The sequence below is a fragment of the Amphiura filiformis genome, chromosome 2 (assembly GCF_039555335.1).
Source record: "Amphiura filiformis chromosome 2, Afil_fr2py, whole genome shotgun sequence".
In the NCBI taxonomy this organism is placed as follows: domain Eukaryota; kingdom Metazoa; phylum Echinodermata; class Ophiuroidea; order Amphilepidida; family Amphiuridae; genus Amphiura; species Amphiura filiformis.
In genome coordinates, this window is record NC_092629.1 from 34,718,470 (window position 1) to 34,736,914 (window position 18,445).

At 36.5% G+C, this 18,445-nt stretch overlaps 1 protein-coding gene across 1 annotated transcript; it reads right to left on the reverse strand.

Moving 5' to 3' along the window:
• Positions 1 to 3,400: 3,400 nt before the first annotated feature.
• LOC140146126 (glutaryl-CoA dehydrogenase, mitochondrial-like) lies at positions 3,401 to 17,271 on the reverse strand. Its single transcript, XM_072167882.1, has 9 exons — positions 17,028 to 17,271; positions 12,707 to 12,883; positions 12,149 to 12,382; positions 10,437 to 10,566; positions 9,720 to 9,942; positions 9,097 to 9,200; positions 7,191 to 7,316; positions 5,256 to 5,416; positions 3,401 to 4,583 (listed from the first exon to the last, which is right to left on the reverse strand). The coding sequence occupies exons 1-9, from the start codon at positions 17,125 to 17,127 to the stop codon at positions 4,516 to 4,518; spliced, it is 1,323 nt and encodes a 440-aa protein (XP_072023983.1). The 5' UTR covers positions 17,128 to 17,271; the 3' UTR covers positions 3,401 to 4,515.
• Positions 17,272 to 18,445: the final 1,174 nt, after the last annotated feature.

Consider the following 18,445-nt stretch of genomic DNA (forward strand, 5'->3'; position numbering starts at 1 on the left):
AACGCCGGTTCCGGCGTTTTATTCAAAATCTCGGATTTTGACAAAACCACAGCACCTAGAGTCTGGATTTTTGCAGGGTATATTGGTTTAATAAAGTACAATATAATCGTGGACAAAATGAATGTAAAAAAATCTGTGAGGGCGTCCTCCTCAGCAAATGTTATAATATGGCTTTAAGCGCCCCTACAGAACTGTACAAGTGTCAAACTGTCTAAACACCCCCCCTTTCCCCTTTAAAATACACCTATACTGTCAAATTTCTAAATAGAATTATCATCAAAACCTTAAAAGCTTTAGGATTCTGTACTATGTTAACCTAAATTCCAAACTGACTTTCATTTTATCATTTTAATAAGTGCCCCCTTCCCATGGCAGTGATTGACAGAGGCACCTGGGCGCTAATTAGGTCAGATACGCTTCTCCCTACTCCAGAATACAACTCCTTTTAAGGGGTGGGGTATGAACGTTTGGACAGTATTTATTGTGGGACATTAGAGCACATCAGACATATCGAATTGCATTCTGACTACGAAGAATGTCCTGATGATATCAAATAATTTTGATTTTTTTGAAATTCGCAATGTAATACACATTTTATGGCAAATGATTAAAAATTGATATTTTTATATTTAACAGCACTCAAAGTAAACTTTATAAATCTGATGATTTATACTTAAAGTGTATGTAGGTGGGATGAAAAGCCGATGATCAATTGAAAATTTTGACCTTTCGTATTGAAGATATGGATTTTTTTTTCCAAAACACCAAAAAAAAAATAGGTCTTTATGGGAAAAAAATCCATATCTTCAATATGAAAGGTCAAAATTTTCAATTGATCGTCGGCTTTTCAACTACATACACTTTAAGAATATGTCATTAGATTTATAAAATTTACTTCAAGGACTGTTATATATCAAAAATTTGAAAAATATCAATTTTTAATCATTTGCCATAAAATTTGTATTATATTGTGAATTTCAAAAAATGAAAATTATTTGATATCAGAAAGACATTCTTCGTATTCAGAATGCAATTTGATGTCTGATGTGCTCTCATGTCACAAAAAATACTGTCGAAACGCTCATTCCAGATCCCTTAATATTTTAATTTAAAATATTATTCCATATTATAAACATATTTCTGCAACTTCTATTGGTTGCTTGTCCTCAGAAAGTTTTAAAAAGCTTTGATAGTATGATTTATTTTGAATGATATCTCTGCTGCTTGAATTGTCATTTAGTAATAAAGGCTTTCAACACAATTTGCCATGCTTCACATTAAATAATAATAATAGTGCTGACTAGTGGAAGAAGTGCCAAAGTTTTCAGAAATAGTTTTATGCAAAAATCTATCCATTCCTTGAAAAAAAATGCACAGGTCACAAATATTTGTAAACCCAGCAAACACACAAATGTTTGACTCCATTTGAAATTCACAAATTTACACTCCCCGTGTGAGAGATTAAGGTCTATCTTCTATAGGGGGTGTATGGATTTCAACTGGACTAGCCCAATATGGCCTACATTTCTTAAACTAAATATTTGCACTTGGGTACTTCTTCTACTGTAATATCCCATATAATTAAAAAACTGATGGAACAAAATTAATGCATAATAATATGTACCATTTTATGAATTAGGCTATTCCAGTTGAAATCCATACACCCCCTATGGAAGACATGACCTTAATCTTCCACACAGGGAGTGTGAATTTCAAATGAGGTTACCTGAATGGGTGACTCCATTTGAAATCTACACCCCCTGTGTAAGAGATTAAAATCAGGTCTTCCATAGGAGGTGTGTAGATTACAATTGGAATAGCCCATTAAACAGAATAATAATAACAATAAACAAGTATACTAAAAATAAAGTATACATATGGTTACGGCCCAACTATACTTCGGTTGGATATTTCAGCTGAACAATTGCCATAACTTTGAAACTTCTGACTAAAAGGAAAAATAATATCAACTTCCATTTTTCAATATCAACAGAGTTCATCAGATATTGAATCTGACATATATCAGATGGACTATTCCACTTGAATGCCATCGCACACATGAAGAAGTTTTTGGGATAATGTGAAAGTATTTGAAATATTTTCCAAATTGCAGGCAAATATTATGCAGAATCAGTAAAACAGATACTTCTAATCCCTCGATATAACAGTTCAATTGAGGATTGAGGATTTCAAGTGGATAGATAGGCCAATACATCTCAATACATAAATTCAAAAATTGTTTTTGATTGCTTGGTTTTTCTACACAAATATGTAACATTTTGCATGTTGGCAAATAATAGGCAATTTCCTTTTTTTTTTTTGCCTGAAGCATTAATTTCCATACTTATAATGACTAACTTGACCCAAATGACTTAACTCGACATTTTGGGACTTGTTTCTAGAGTCAAAAATAAATTAGACTCAAACTCTTAGGACTCAATGACTCAAATCAAGCCCTATATAGATGACTCGACTCGAGCCTTGAGTTTGATGACTTGACCACACATCTGTTAATTTCACCCCCTGATGTGTCCACTCTCAAATATTAGGATTAAAAAACCTCTCCTGCATCCATAAGTTAATTTTCTACACTCACAAAATATCTGAGAGCATTTTTTTTCCAGATGTTTGTAGAGGTCCCATCATGTCGAAAGAGATGTCAAAATACTAGATCAGAATTAAAATCTATTAAAAACGTAAATTACATAAATATTGTTGAATTTAAAAATGATGGGCTCTTGTACAAGTGAAAAGATGCTTTCTTGTGTGCAATATAGTCAAAGACCACTAATATCCCCTCTCCATAAACAGACACTATGTACATGTGTTTATAATATATGTCCAGGGCGGCAGGGCCCAACGATTTGGTCTGAGTAATTTGATTTTTTTTTTCATGCAATCCACCAATTTCAGCAAAATACAGGGTTTTTTATTTGCTTTTTGCCATTTGCTCACAAAAAATGATCTTAAAACCTTGTAAGCCTTGCACAACCACTTCAAAGGTCCCAGCACAAATTGCTATTTTATGTGCAATTCCCTGCCAAATTGGTCATTTTTCTCCGTGCAGTTTCATATTTTTTTCTATGCAATTTCCTGGGTTTTTTTCATTTGTGTAAATCGTTGGGCCCTGTATATGTCCATATTACACCCCTTTGGACACAAAACATTTCCCACATTCCTAAAATATCTGGTTGCATTGCAGGAATTCCATGCATTTTTGGACCAATCCACTACACAAAAAATAGAATATCAGGTGTCCAATTCTGCATTGACATCATTTTATACAGATTAACATATTTACAACATTTTAGGCAATGGAACCAAATTTGTTTGATCATTCGATTGACCATTGATGCTTGTTTGACAATTGTTAATCATTGACCGTTTTTTATATGTACCGGTATTGATCAATATCAACTTACGACATTAATTCTGATTAATTAGTTGATAGTTCATTAATTAATAACAAGTATCGAAGCAGCATCAATGGTTGATCGCAAGTTCACACAAATTTAGCTGCGATGCCTCAGTTCAGCACTTACGTCTTACTATCTTTTTTACCCCCAAACATATGTTCTTGAAGGTTGAACATATTGAATACTGTATAAATAGTAATAAGGCGATGAAAAAAACCCCAATTTTAGGGTAATTTTAGCCTCCAGACAAAAAAAAATCTAAGAAAAAAATGATTGACCGACCGACCCTACTTGAAAGATCCGTCCGCCCGTACAACAGAGGTTTTTTTTTCTTTTTTCGCGAATAGATGTTAGATCACAAATTTAACAACATACAAATATGATATTTTGTTGTATTATGGCATTGGACTATTATAGTTTTCAAATTTCAAATACTGAAGTGTTGATAAAATATTTAGCAAATTGCAAACAATATTTGCCAAAATATATTTTGCTCTTAACATTTTTTCGAATGTTGGCTTAGTGTTTTTTCATAAAACATTTTAAAATGTTTTCATGACCTTTATATCACCTGATATTTAAATATGTTATTAAAACATTTTGACTAAAATCAAAACACATTTATTACACATTAAAACCATTTTTTTGTTGGCTGGGTTTGCTAAGGCTCAATTCTTTAACCGCCAATACGTTTGTACATTCATTGAATGACCTCTAAAAGCATTGAGAACAAAAACGCATACTCCACAACTTGAGGTCAGATTTTAAGACATGATTGTTGAGTGGAGGTCAATGAGCTATGCCTTTGGAATTGAGACCATTGGGCTATTCAGTTGAAATCCACACTCCCCTGTGGAAGATTTTCAAAGTATATTCCACAGGGGGAGTATGTTTTTCAAATGTAATTGGTCAGGATTAATCATTTTCCAGAACTGGATTAGGCATTAGTCTCTACTCTATTTGAAACTCATACTCCCTCTGTGTAAGACTTTAGCTAAATCTTCCACAGGGATAATGTGAATTTTAAATGGAATAGCCCATTTTGGTTCATAGTGCACTTTGTACCTCTTCTAGAATATTCAACACTGGCAAGTTGTAGTTACTTCATAAAAGCTTGTAAACCGGTGATTGCTCTGCCGAGTATCAAGGCATGGATGTCATGTGTGCCTGAAATAAATAGGAAAATAAATTAAAGATAAACAAGTGCAGTTAATGGAAAGAGGGAAAACAAGCAGCACTTAGTTGATCAAGCCTCAATTGACCATTTTGTTAAATCCCACCTGAGAACTCATCATTTGACGTCACGTCGTCTTGCAATGTGCAGTAACGATGTTCGATAAACGATGTGCGTATTGACGCAGATTGGTGTGACGTCAAATGACGAGTTCTCAGGTGTATTCGCAAAGGCTTATGGGATTTACCGAAAAAGGTCAATATTGTAAAATTGTTATGCCACACCAAAACGTGGTGCCTAACAGTGTTATGTGGTCTTTGCAGTGAGTTAAGGGGTTGAACCCCTCCCCATGAGTTGGTTTGCTAACTCGAACCAAAATAAAATGTCACCCCTCCTCCAAAACCAATCTCTCCCCCCCAAAAAAAAATTGACGGTTTAATGTTTAAAAGGATCCCAAAAGTATAGTTAAAACGTTTAGAGCATTTAACGGAAATCGACAGCCTTATGCTGTAGTGACGTCACTGCTTTCGCGATTGTGCCGCATGCATGCTGACGAACTGCCCTTGTATGCTCCTCATGATTATCTTAACATGCATGATTCAATGCTGCGACCAACCAAACTTGAGGTGAACCAAAAGTTGAACCCATATGCAATTCTAGCTTACCTTCGTAAGTGTTGACTGCTTCTAGATTCATCACATGCCTAATGACGTGATATTCATCCGAGATTCCGTTACCACCCAGCATATCTCGTGCTAATCTGGCAATTTCCAATGCCTTTCCACAGCTGTTTCTCTTGATCATTGATATCATTTCTGGGGCCATCCTACAACACAAATAGAAAAGAAACAGATTAAATAAAGAGGAAATTACATCACACCTGAAAAGTGAATTAAAAATAATTCCTATTTCTTTAGGCAGGGATGCAAGTGGGGAATTCCTAAATTTTGTGAAAATCGAACTGGCCCATGGCCAGAGAAGGCTTGTGGGCGGTATCAAACATTTATGGGAGCTAGTCTAGGGAATAGGGCCAAAAAAAAAAGGTTTGTTTGTCCATAGAGGCTTATGAAACAGTTGGGTCGGTAGGTCGGAGAATTTTTTTTTTTTTTTTTTTACAGATATTGCACTTGAAACTGACAATTTGAAGACTGGTAAATAAGTCAAAACACACAGCACTTTACTGGTTTAACTCTTGAGATGATTCTGCATGTTATACTGTTCATTTTCTTTACATTTTCTTTTTTAAATTTATACTAACCACTGTTTTACTAGCACATTCAACGCAAATTTAAAAAAAAGACAAAAAAAAGACACAGTCGAGACCAGAGTACACGGTCGGTCGGACGTGGACAAACAAACAATTTTTTTTTGGCCTAGGCTATATGGGGCATCACCCCCTCCCTAAAATATATTTATAACGAAATATCATCATCCAATTTGTTTTTTTACATCACAGATAATAACCTTTAAATACAGACCATGAATAACCTGCTTATTGTAAAAGTATAATAACCACGTCTCGTGACATAGCTAAAAGTACGATTTACAATGACCGCATTGTGTGTGATGTTATGCAGTTGAACAATTTTTGCGGATGCTTGTCATCATATTTAGACATCACATTATTGCACCTCGTGTGATTGGTCACTAGCGGTAGTTCCCTAATCAACTATTCAATTTTTACAGGGAAAACAAATAATACAGTTAAAATTGTATTTTGTTTTCAAATTTAAAAGAAGAAAATGTGAGCTAAATTGAATTTTAAAAAGTGATAAGTGACGGTTATGAATGAGGTTAACGACTTTGCATCATTTAATTTGTGGGATTGTGAAATATTCAAGCATTGTGCTTTGGACCTAGCGATATTCCTTGGTACCAAAGCACAATGTTTAGATATTCCACAATACCCTCAAAACAACTAATGCGCAGTAATTAACCTCTAATCAAGTATGTAGAGGAGATGGAGTCTCTGCCCCTTCTTCCCCCGCTCATTGCCAATCCAATGGGTCAACCATTGTTTATCACTTTTGCGTTCAAGCTTGTATACGTCCGAATCATGGCACATAACTCTGAATGGTTAGAAAATTTAATTTATGTGGGTGCATTATCAAAGAAAATCTTGACTTGTAAGTTGTAGGGTATTAGTGTGTAGTGGCATATTTTTGCTGGGTTAATTTTACACGATTCCAAATATATTCACATTAAGTTCTATGTGTAATAAATATTTTCATAGGGTTAAAAAATCAAGGCTGCCTGTTCGACCCTGTGAAAAGCGTGAAATTTAAACCCTGTAAAAATGTCCCGCTATACAGAACGTTCAGCATCACATTTCACTTGAGTTTGATCCAAAACTTGCTGCTTCAAGTACAAGTTACTTCATCTTCAGTCAACATGTCTGCCATATTCATCTGCATCAATAATTGGTTTACTGCTAAAGGTTACTCACTGCTAAGGGTTACTCACTGCGAAGGGCTACATACTGCTAAGGGTTACTTAATGCTAAGGCCTACATACTGCTAAGGGTTGCTCACTGCTAAGGGCTACATACAGCTAAGGGTCACCTACTGCTAAGTACTACATATTGCTAAAGGTTGACTTACTTTCCTTCATCTTTAAGCCTTCCTACTTGCACACATGCTTGTAATCCTATAGAGATTTCAGTCAACATGTCTGCCATCTTCTTCTGCATCAATTGGTTTACTGCTAAGGGTTTACCAAATTGGATTCTGTGAGAGAAAACCAGCACATGTGAAGTGTAAGACATAGTCTCAATACAACATCAAGATATCACCAATTATTGGCTATTATAGTTAAAATACATACACCCCCATGGAAACATAAGACATGATCTTCATTTTCCACACCGAGTGTGAATTCCAAATGGGCTACCTAAATGGATGACTCCATTTACAAACACCCCCTGTGTGAGAGATTATGATCATGTCTTCCATATGAGGTGTATGGATTTGAACTGGAACAGCCCAAAGCTTAACCAGCGGCTAAGCGAGAGTTGTCGCAAACAGACGATACTGTGGATGCAGATATTGGGCTATTTCCAGATGAAATTCCATAAACTAACATGACCATAATCTCCCACACAGACGGAGTAGATTTCAAATGGAATTACCCATTCAGGTTATCCCATTTGAAATTCACACTCCCTATGTGGAAGATTATAGTCATGTCTTCCATAGGGGGTGTATGGATTTCAACTGGATTAACCCATTGCAACAAATCTTGTTTGTTACAGTTGTTTTCTCGTAATCACAGATGGACACCAATTTGACATCTCTGAAACAAATAATTTGTAATAATAAGCGTGGAAAAGAAAATAATGTTTGAATGACACAATTGTATATTGACCAGATATCCTTTGGATAAATCAGGTAAGCCATAATCCTAATCTTTAGGTACACTCAGTCACAGACCTACAATCCCAGTCAAAATGGTTGGAACACTTTGATAGGGGTACTTCAAATATGCCCACCACCCCCCCCCCCCATTCCTCCTGGTCAATGTTGCCAGTTGTTTATTTGGTCATGCACCCCTAGAGACCCTCAACATTAATTGGTGGGGAAGGGGGAGGGCTGTAGACGTAGTAGTAGGAAACAAATTTCAGTATGTCAAGTATAAATAAAATATGGTTTAAAACAATCCTTCTTTTACAAAAGTGTTCAAACTTTTGACTTTTGTAGATGATACGGTCATTATGCATGCATCTGTGTTGTTGATGCCAGTGATAGGGAAACATTTGAGGTATACAGTAAGCCAAACAATTAAGGTACCAGTTGTGTCACTCCTGTATATCCTAAAGAAAGACAAATATTAAAGATTAAAACAAGCTCTGATTTAAGACCTTATTCGTTGAAATTAGTTGAGAATTAAAGAAACAGTGATCTAAAACCTAATGAAGAAACAAAATCAAAAGTTGCACTTTTGTTTTCTAATCAATGAAAGCACAACGGTAGTTTTAACGTGCTAATCAATGGAAGCAAGGCGCTAGTTCGCTTGTTCGCGAACGTGTTGTGTAAAAATCAATAGGGCATCATATGGAGCAAACTGCAACTTTTAAATTGGCATCTTCCTTGAGTTTTTGGATCATTGTGTCTTTATTTCTTGAACAATTTCAACAAATAAGGTCTTAAATTTGAGCTAAAAGATGTAGCTATTGGCTGCTGGTTCCAATTATGACATATCTGTCTTTGTTTAGGATATACAAGGGTGAACATAACTGGTACCTTAATTATTTGGCTTACTGTATAGTAAAAGAAATCATGGCTAGGTTATGCTCTTGTCCAACCCACCTTTTGGGAGAATTGAGCTAATCCAGTTGAAATCCACACACCCCCATGGAAGACATGACACAGGGGGTGTGAACTTCAAATGGGGTTACCTGAATGGGTGACTCCATATGAAATCTACACCCCCTGTGTAGGAGATTAAGGTCATATCTTCTATAGGGAATGTATGGATTTCAACTAGAATAGCCTACATGCACGTACTTACCTGTCTAATGTATATTGCCTTGCCGTCTCCAAACAGAATTCTGCTGCTCCGAGAGCTCCCCATGCAATACCAAACCTAGCATTGTTAAGACAACCAAACGGACCCTGCAATCAAGAAATAAGTCTTCAATTTTATGATGTGAAATCAGCATTTCAGGGACTTAACCCTTCCTGTGCTCAATCCATAAATGGGAATACTCCATTTCCTGTGCATGCATCCAAGATGGTTGCCATGGAATGTGCAGCCATCTTTTTGTGCAGTCAAGATGAATTTAAAAGCTTGTTTATGAAGAATGAGGAATAATTATTTGAAATGTTTATGACAAATTTTATATGCTTTCCCTCGCTCACATATCCAAGATGGCTGCAATGGCCTAGCGCAAAATTAATGCACTGTGAGCAAGGAGTAAACCTTTTTTGTTGGTGCATTTCTGTGCCGTGACAGAAGTGATAGCAGTGAGTTGTAATTTGTCACATTCCATAACAGGTCAGCTTTCTCCACATTTCATTAGATTTTCCCAAGTGATTGGTGCCCTGAGAGCAAATTTCCTTTCACTCCCAGGACTTGTCCCAAGTCTACTCCATTATGGAGCAAACAAGCCAACAAACAATTATTAGACTTACCCCAAGACCCGAGGCATTTGGAAGCATATTTTCCTCCGGTATCTCCACATCTTCCATTACAATTTGCCCAGTGATTGAGGCCCTGAGAGCAAATTTTCCTTCAATCTTTGGTGCTGATAAACCTTTCATTCCTTTCTCCAAGATAAATCCTCGTATCCTATTGTCATCTGCCTGATTCTTGGCCCACACGATGAATACGTCTGCGATTGGTGAATTTGTTATCCTAAAAAAACAAGGAAAGGCAATCAAAACCAATTTTGTTTTAATAAAGGCAGAAGTGTTTAACAAGATCACAAAGCCTTATCCAGTTTAAGAAAGGTCTCTTGTTCCATCAAGCACCCAATACAAAACTGTGTTGTCAGTGCATAATTTTCAATGCACAATCATGTTTTGCAAGCTGCTGACACCCAGGGTGGTGAGGGAGCAGGGATGCCCCCACCTCCAGGTAGATGTACATGTGGGAGGGTCCCCTTCTCATCAGTACACCATATTGACCTTTTCATCAGCCTCATTCCAAACCTCTTTGATCTGTGCCTGGGTGTCAAATTGTGCAATATATTATTGGGCTTATTCAAAGAAGGATTTAGCGAATAAACAATAGTGATGGTTGTTTTTACTATCATCTACCGTGTGATAGACGACAAGCTGAGTCACTAACATGGTTGGGTTCAGTCAAGCTACTTATTGTGATGTATTTAGTATTTTTATGTTACTAACCATGATTTGCTTCCATTCAATGTGAATGTTTTACTTGATGGGTTATACACAGCCTTTGTTTCCATGCCTGCTGGGTCGCTACCATGGTTAGGTTCTGTCAATCCAAATGCACCTATCAACTCACCAGTAGCTGTGAACAAACAAACAAACAAACCAAAAGTAACAAAATGTCAAAACTTTGTGGAGATCCAGTTTATTATTGTTGAGCGAAACAGGGAAAGAATTTGTGAAAGCAAATTATAGATTTCAGCAAAGTCTTTCAGCAGTGTCCAACTGCTCTTCATGACTAGATCACTGCGTGAGACAGCTTGTTCAGTGCATGAGGTGCCGATGTGATGATGACATGATTCAATTATAGTTTTCAGCACAGTACTTCTGGGGTTTGCTGTTGAATCACGACATCATCACATCAGCACCTCATTCACTGGTTAAGCTGCGTTGTAAGCATCATGTGACCTACTTCTTTTTATATGGTAATCAGACAGAGCAGACAGACACCGCTGAAGTAATTTGCTGAATAGTATAAATACCACTACGTGCTGTAGAATATGACGACGATTGTTGACGTATTATATGCTTGATAGAATTAGACCATCTGACCAGCTAGTATTCTCCTCTGCCATTATTAGTGTGATTCCAGTCACTCCACATTGTGTGTGTAATCAAACTAGCATGCTGAGAAGGCGGAGGAGACTAAAGCTATAGTTGATGCACACGCATGCGTTAGTGATGTATCTTAGGCCCGGTCCACACGAGTGTGTTTTTTCCCGTCGATTACGATCGTGTCATAATCGTATTATAATATTAGTACCGTGTGTCCGCTCAATGTCATCGGCATACTACAATCGTGTCATCATTCGCGAATGATGAAAATTTCCATCATTGGGCCGGTTTCTAGCATGATCGTGTGGTAATTAATGATGGAAATTACCCGTGTGTACGCATTTTGTCGTTGTATTTATGTTTACTCAATGGGCTTCGTAATTACCGTAGCGTGAATTTATTACGACACAATGACGAGATGCTGACCGGGTGGACGCTCTCATCATTCATTTATCATAATCGTGTCATAATCGGGTAATTACGACACGATGACGAAAATATACTAGTGTGGACTGGGCCTTAAGCTCAGCATTGTAGTAACCATTCGACCTTATGAAATCTCACACTCTTAGTGCTAGGTGTGCACTAGCTACGCATATAATGTATCACATTATTATGTGTGAATTATTACACCTCATCAACATTCATGAACTAATCATGCCCATTCATTTATCAATTCCTACTGTCAGGTGCTATTTCCCTAGGGAAATAGTGCAGACTGTTTCTCTACAATCTTATCGCCAGAGTCACATTGATGTGTAATAAAACAAAAAGTACATGGTTTATATCGGGGTAAAGGCACACTATTTTCCCTTGGTACGGGCCTATCACCCCTCACCCTTCCGGTTCAGGTGATAGGCCTGTTACAGTAGCCAGTGACCTCGGGAAAATAGTGTGTCTTATTTCCTCAATATAAACCATGTAGTATTTGTTACACCTAAATTCCTATCGTTTATTCTCTAAATTGACCATTTCAATAATTCTCAAAATTTTATACAAAAGAACCTCATAACTACGCCATCACATGACGGCATTGACCATGACCAGACCTGGGTGTCTTTGCAAAGTATTTCAGGAACTACCAAATCAGTCCGTTCTTTTTATCTTACCTAATTTTGGAAGATATTTCTGTCTCTGCTCTTCTGTGCCATAGGCATGTATTGGATGCATAACCAGCGATGACTGCACACTCATTATAGACCTATAAGCGCTGTCTACTCTCTCACATTCCCTGGCCAGAAGGCCGTATGCTACAGACGACACACCAGCACAGCCGTAACCCTGGATGGTGGCTCCTAATACACCCATAGAACCCATCTCTGGGATGATTTCTCTGTGAAAAACTAAAAACAAGAAACAAATAGTTAGAGCCATAACCATGGATGGTGACTCCTTAAAGGCCAGTAGAGAGTCCAACATTTTTGCAGGCTGCAACGCTGGCTGTGATGACATCGCTGCTGCAGAAGATGCTGCGTTTTTTGTTGCCCGCTACAATTTTTGATTCTCTGCTGCAACTTTCAGTTGCGCTCAAATGATTAGCACTGTTTATAGGGGATTTGTTCCCTTCCAAACAATTTCTGGAGGGAACAACTCTGAATAAATAGTAATTTGCAATAAAAAAAAAATGCAAAGCAATAACTGATTTCTGGAATAGTTTATACAATTACCTTCATTTCTGTTAGCTAGTAGTATTCTAGGCATGAGTTTCTCCTGGCAGTAGTCATGGAACTGATCTCTCACCATAATCTCTTCCTCTGTCAGTAACTTATCCAGATTCAACGCATCTTTGTAGTCAAATTTAGCCAATTTGGGTTTCGATGGTGGCTGACCGCTGGGATCTGTTTCTGTGTTGTGTGTCAAGGATCCAAATGGTAAACATTGGGCTATTCACCGATCACTCGGTCATCTCAAAACGAGGTTCTACCCATAAAGTGTGTGATGCTTTGATTACCGCGTATATGTTGCCTTCTGGCACATTACTAGAAAAGCGTGCAAGAACTTCAAATGCACATTTTGCACATGCATTTGCAGGGTGAACTTCAAATGGTAGAAAGATGGCAGTTCCTTGCAAAGGGCAAATTCCAGTTGAAATCCATACATCACCAGTATAAGACATGACCTTATTCAGTAGTAATATTCACACAGGGGGTGTAGATTTAGATGAAGTCACCCATTCAGGTAACCCCATTTGAAATTCACTCCCTCCCCCTCCCCAGATCTGCTCTTATGTTTACACTGTGTAGCTGTATGTATATCCCAGGGTCCTCACCTAATAAGGACAAGGGGGCACCCTAGTTCCCACCCTCCCCCCTCAAAAAAAGAGGAAAGAGATCAGAGTTCATAGAAAACATGTTCAGATACATACGTATATAATGTATACAGTGAAAACGGGTGATTTTGACCCCCTTCCTTTATTGCAAAGTTTTCAGACTCAGGGAAAAAAATTCAGGGATAAAATGGGGACAGCATCAAGCAAAGAGTTACTTTGTGATATGTGATGCGATCAAGCAAAATCAGTCGGAACTATTGATTTTGAGATATAGCCAAACAGAGAAAACATTTCCTTTTGTTTCCCTTTGATTTTAAACAGACTCTTTAATTGCTCACATCTTTGGAACTGGTTGCTCAATTTCAATGGAGTTTTCTTCAAAATGCAGCTTAGGAAATGCTTTTTACTATCCTACAATGTATAAGAAACTGAAAATTTAATATTTCCGAGTTCCCGACTGATTTTGCTTGATCGCATCACATGGGGGGAAAACTTTGCCCCCCCCCCCCCACACACACTAAAAGTCTGGCTACAGTGCACTGCTGAAAGAAACATGAATCCCCCTTCAAACATTATTGTCAAAAAATGGAATGCCACTGGTTTTGTTTTGTGGTTACAATTTTTGAAAAAAAAAGGTCAAGAATTCTACGCTACTTGTTGGCCTATAGACAAGTTGTTCTAAACTTACTCGAGAACTTTGCGCGTGGCTTCGTCAAAGAACTCCAGCTTCAAATTTGCACATGGTAATTACACATTCGATGCCAGCAGATGTTATTCATTTTGTATGTTGAAATTTGGATGAAATTTATTTTGATGAGTCGACTAGGTACGATTGGAGTAAAGATTTTGAACAATCCAAAATTTTGTTTAAGTGCAATTTTAAGAAACAATTTCGATGCGATCGCCTGTTGTGATCAGCTGTGTTAACTTCTGAACTACAGTAAGTTACATTGCTTTACATGGTCATGGTGTCAATCATGCTTCAGCGAATCCGACTAGATTTTGAATGAAACATAGCCTCGAATGTATTTTACAGCCTACAGGAAACTGGAACAGTGTTCGATTTTCATCTATTTTTTTGTGTAGCAAAAATTGCTACTCACTTTCAGATTTGAGTAGCAATTCCAAAATTTTGAGTAGCAGTTTGTTTTCACCATATTTTATCGATTTTTTGTATTTTCTTATCTTCTCACAGATTACTCAATCCCAGTACTCAATGCTTAAAAAATGTTATGCAACTGCAGTGTTGCAGACCGAATGTGGTTCAAAATTCGGCACCTAAACTTCCTAAGCTGATTATCGTGTGCCCTTTCTAAACGCAAATTTTCCTTCAGTAATCAAGAGAAGTCCTACATTTTTGAGTAGAGGAAACTCACTAATTTATTAGCTGTTAAGCATTAAAATAATGTGAGGAATCTATGAAATCCTAAAAATCTTGTATAATTTTGGAAGATTGTCACCAAGGACACTGGACACACGATATTTCCATATCACCACTGAACTATACACCATATAAACAGTGCTACTTCTATGACGTCATAAAATTAATATGCACGTTAGGCCTGGCATTTTCGGGTAATTTTGTACCCGGTACCCGCCGCAATTTTCAGGCGGGTAACCGGGTACCAAAAAAAAAAAAAAAAAAAAAAATTTTTTTTTTTTTTAAAGTTTTTATTTTAAGGTTTTGTAGTGTCTCTGGACCTAGAAAAAAATGCCAGGATCATTCATGGTTGACCTAAAAAAAAAAAAAAAAAAAAAAAATTTCAAGATATTTTGTTATTTTTTATATGAAAATTGATAATTTGTATGCATGTCATAGTCTATTAATGATTTCAAAATGTATTGAATTTTTTTTTTTTTTTTTTTTTTAGGTCAACCATGAATGATCCTAGCATTTAGGTCTAGGTCCAGGGACACTACAAAACCAAAAAATAAAAAACTTTTTTTTTTTTTTGAATTCGGTACCGGGAGGGTATTTCCTACCGGTAATGTAATCTCGGCGGTACCCGTTTACCCGACCGAAAATGCCAGCCTTAATGCACGTTTTTAGTTATCTGGTAATACATGGAAGTTTGTAACACAACACGTCATGGAAATAAATTTGCATACAAGGGAGGATACTGTATTTAGTTTAAGGGCTGGGGTATGAGCGTTTGGACAGTATTTATTTTGGGACATTAGAGCACATCAGACATATCGAATTGCATTCTGAATCGAAGAATGTCATTCTGATATCAAATAATTTTGATTTTTGAAATTAGCAATTTAATACACATTTTATGGCAAATCATTAAAATTGATATTTTTGATATTTAACAGTACTTGAAGTAAACTTTATAAATCTGATGAGTTATACTTAAAGTGTATGTAGGTGGGATGAAAAGCCGACGATCAATTGAAAATTTTGACCTTTTCAGTATTGAAGATATGGATTTTTTTCCCAAACCACCAAAAAATTTAGGTCTTTTGGGGAAAAAAATACATATCTTCAATATGAAAGGTCAAAATTTTCAATTGACCGTCGGCTTTTCCTCCCTGCTACATACGCTTTAAGAATATATCATTAGATTTATATAATTTACTTCGAGGACTGTTATATATCAAAAATTTGAAAAATATCAAATTTTTATAATTTGTCATAAAATTTGTATTATATTGTGATTTAAAAAATGAATATTATTTGATATCAGAAAGACATGCTTCGTGTTCAGAATGCAATTCGATAGGTCTGAGGTGCTCTCATGTCCCACACAAAATACTGTCGAAACGCAATAAACGCTCATTTTGGATCCCTTAATGGCGTAAACATCACGATTTAGGGACTTTTGAGTCATATTTTTGTGGATTATTTTCTTGGAAATAGAATTTATGGAAACATTTTTGACTTCGACAAATGGCAACTTGCAAATGATGGTATATCAGCGTGGTTCACGATCGCAAGTAGGCATTTTTCCCCAATTTTTTGGGATCGCATTTTTTGCTACTGGTCTGTGTAGTTGAGTAGCAGTTTGTAAAAAATGACTCGCATTTTGCGATGCGAATCCAGGTAAATCGAACACTGAACTGGAACCTACATGTATACCATAGACATAGTTGTTCTGGCTCTGCACAACTCAACGGTATAGGAGGATCTGTACACAGATCGGGTGCAACACAATTTCAAATTTCATGATTTCAATAATAGAGATAGATTTTGCACATAATGTAAAAATGCAAGGCTCCTGTAGCTTAAATAGTTGCATGTTTGTTATAAATATTATTATTAATCATATAGGTTCTTGAACTACTATGCTTGAAATTGTAATTAATACTCCATTATTTATCCAGAATAAATCAAAATGAATTAGCACATGATCCAAATCGCAGCACCCAAACTGAGATGACTCTTCATCAGTGCAAACTTATTAAAATAGGGCAGCATCAATCAATAACGAAAATGTCATAACGATAAATGACATGTCTGCTTTGCCTGTTTTTTAAGTTTGCATTGTGAAACATGATTCAGTCATTGTCATGGACATGGGTGAACTAATTCAGAATTTGTGGCTAGACTTGAATTAGCTCGAGTATTAATTCTAAACTAAACCAAAATCATCTAGGCCAAGTTTACAGCTCCCTGCAGAATCATGAGAATGCAATGGAATCGTAAAAAATATTTCTAAAAACAAACTGACTTGGATTTAATATTCATTAATCATATGATCCATAAATAAGGATACGAGTTGCGGCCGCGGATGACGCCGTTGCTTTACTGCGGGACAAAACCGGCAGAAAACGATTGCAGATTGACTGTCGACTAACCACTTTATACAATGCCATGTTGGCATACACGTTACAATGTCAGTATTAAAACGAAGTTAACTTCCAGAGGAATCTTCTGTTTTCAGCAAATTCAAAGTATCTTTTAGTTCAGCTCAGTGTAAACAAGTTTTTTTTCTTTAAGCTTACTTACACAGAAAACCCGTGACATATCTCGTAACGAAGTTGAGATAATTGACCTTGAAATGACCCTCGACCTAAAAATTGGTTGCGTAAAAAGCATAGTCTTGTTTTCCAGTCGGTTTGGTCAAAAGTCCGATTTTAACATGATTGAAAAACCTAAGGGGTGGTGCAATTGTGTTGAGGCATTTTGGAAGTGCTCTATTTACGTTTTAAACATATTAATTGAGTAGGGCAGAGAACAATGATCCATATGCCTTTTGTTTGAAGCTAATCGGACATACGGTTTTCATAATACATACATTTTAAATGTCTTTGTATTGTATTGTTTTTATCACTACAGTTAATGAGCTAATATGACTTGAAAGTGCTCATTAATATGTAATTTTTGCCAATATTTTGCGAAAATCCAATGCATATAAATGTTCATAACATTTTTATTTAATAGAGTATTGGTTTCAAACTTGGTCAAAGTGTTCCTAATGACTTCCAGATAATTTATGCATAATTAATGAGCTAGCCGTCCTAATTTGCATAATTAATTAGCATTTATGCAAATTAGCTCATTAATTATGCAAATTAGGGGGCGGCTTCACTATATAATACATTAGAACATATTAGAAACACTTTGACCAAGTTTCAGGGCAAAAGTACGGTATGCAAAATAAAAGTACCGTGAACATTTATGCATTGATTTTTAGCAAAATATTGGCAATAATTACATATTAATGAGCCTTTACAGTCCTCTTAGCTCATTAACTATAGGGTCAGTCCATGTCGAAACAGATTGAGTGTACACGAACCCTCTTGGATTTTGCTCTCCTTTGGCTTAGGGTACCTTTCATGGATCCCTATTTGAGTTCACAATAAAAAAAATCAAGTTCCCTATCGTTTGCGAATGGCCGGCAATCATAGTTTGGCGACCTCGACCAAAATTGTGAATTTAAGGGGTCCAAATGACAAAGTGCTCTCTTTGATGGGCACTTTCTTCTTAATTGAATCAGTTGTGATCCTCTTTTTCAACGTGGTCACTCACTGGCTGTGTCTGAAATACCTAATGCCAAAAAAGATAGATTTCGGAATTTCGTTGGGATTTCAGAGGGGGTCAAAATCAGCACTTCATACTGTTCAATCAAATTATCTTGATTTTGAAGGACCTATGATAATGTCACAGTGCACTTACAGGTCCTAATTATGT

Bases quoted from the DNA above. Each gene is read 5' to 3' on its own strand.
- LOC140146126 (XM_072167882.1), bottom strand. From the start codon at position 17,127: ATGGCATTGTATAAAGTGGTTAGTCGACAGTCAATCTGCAATCGTTTT. The intron at 12,383-12,706 runs GTAATTGTATAA...TCTTGTTTTTAG, and splicing joins ACTAGCTAACAGAAATGAAG to TTTTTCACAGAGAAATCATC. The intron at 5,417-7,190 runs GTAAGTCAACCT...TTTGTGTTGTAG, and splicing joins AGGCTTAAAGATGAAGGAAA to GATGGCCCCAGAAATGATAT.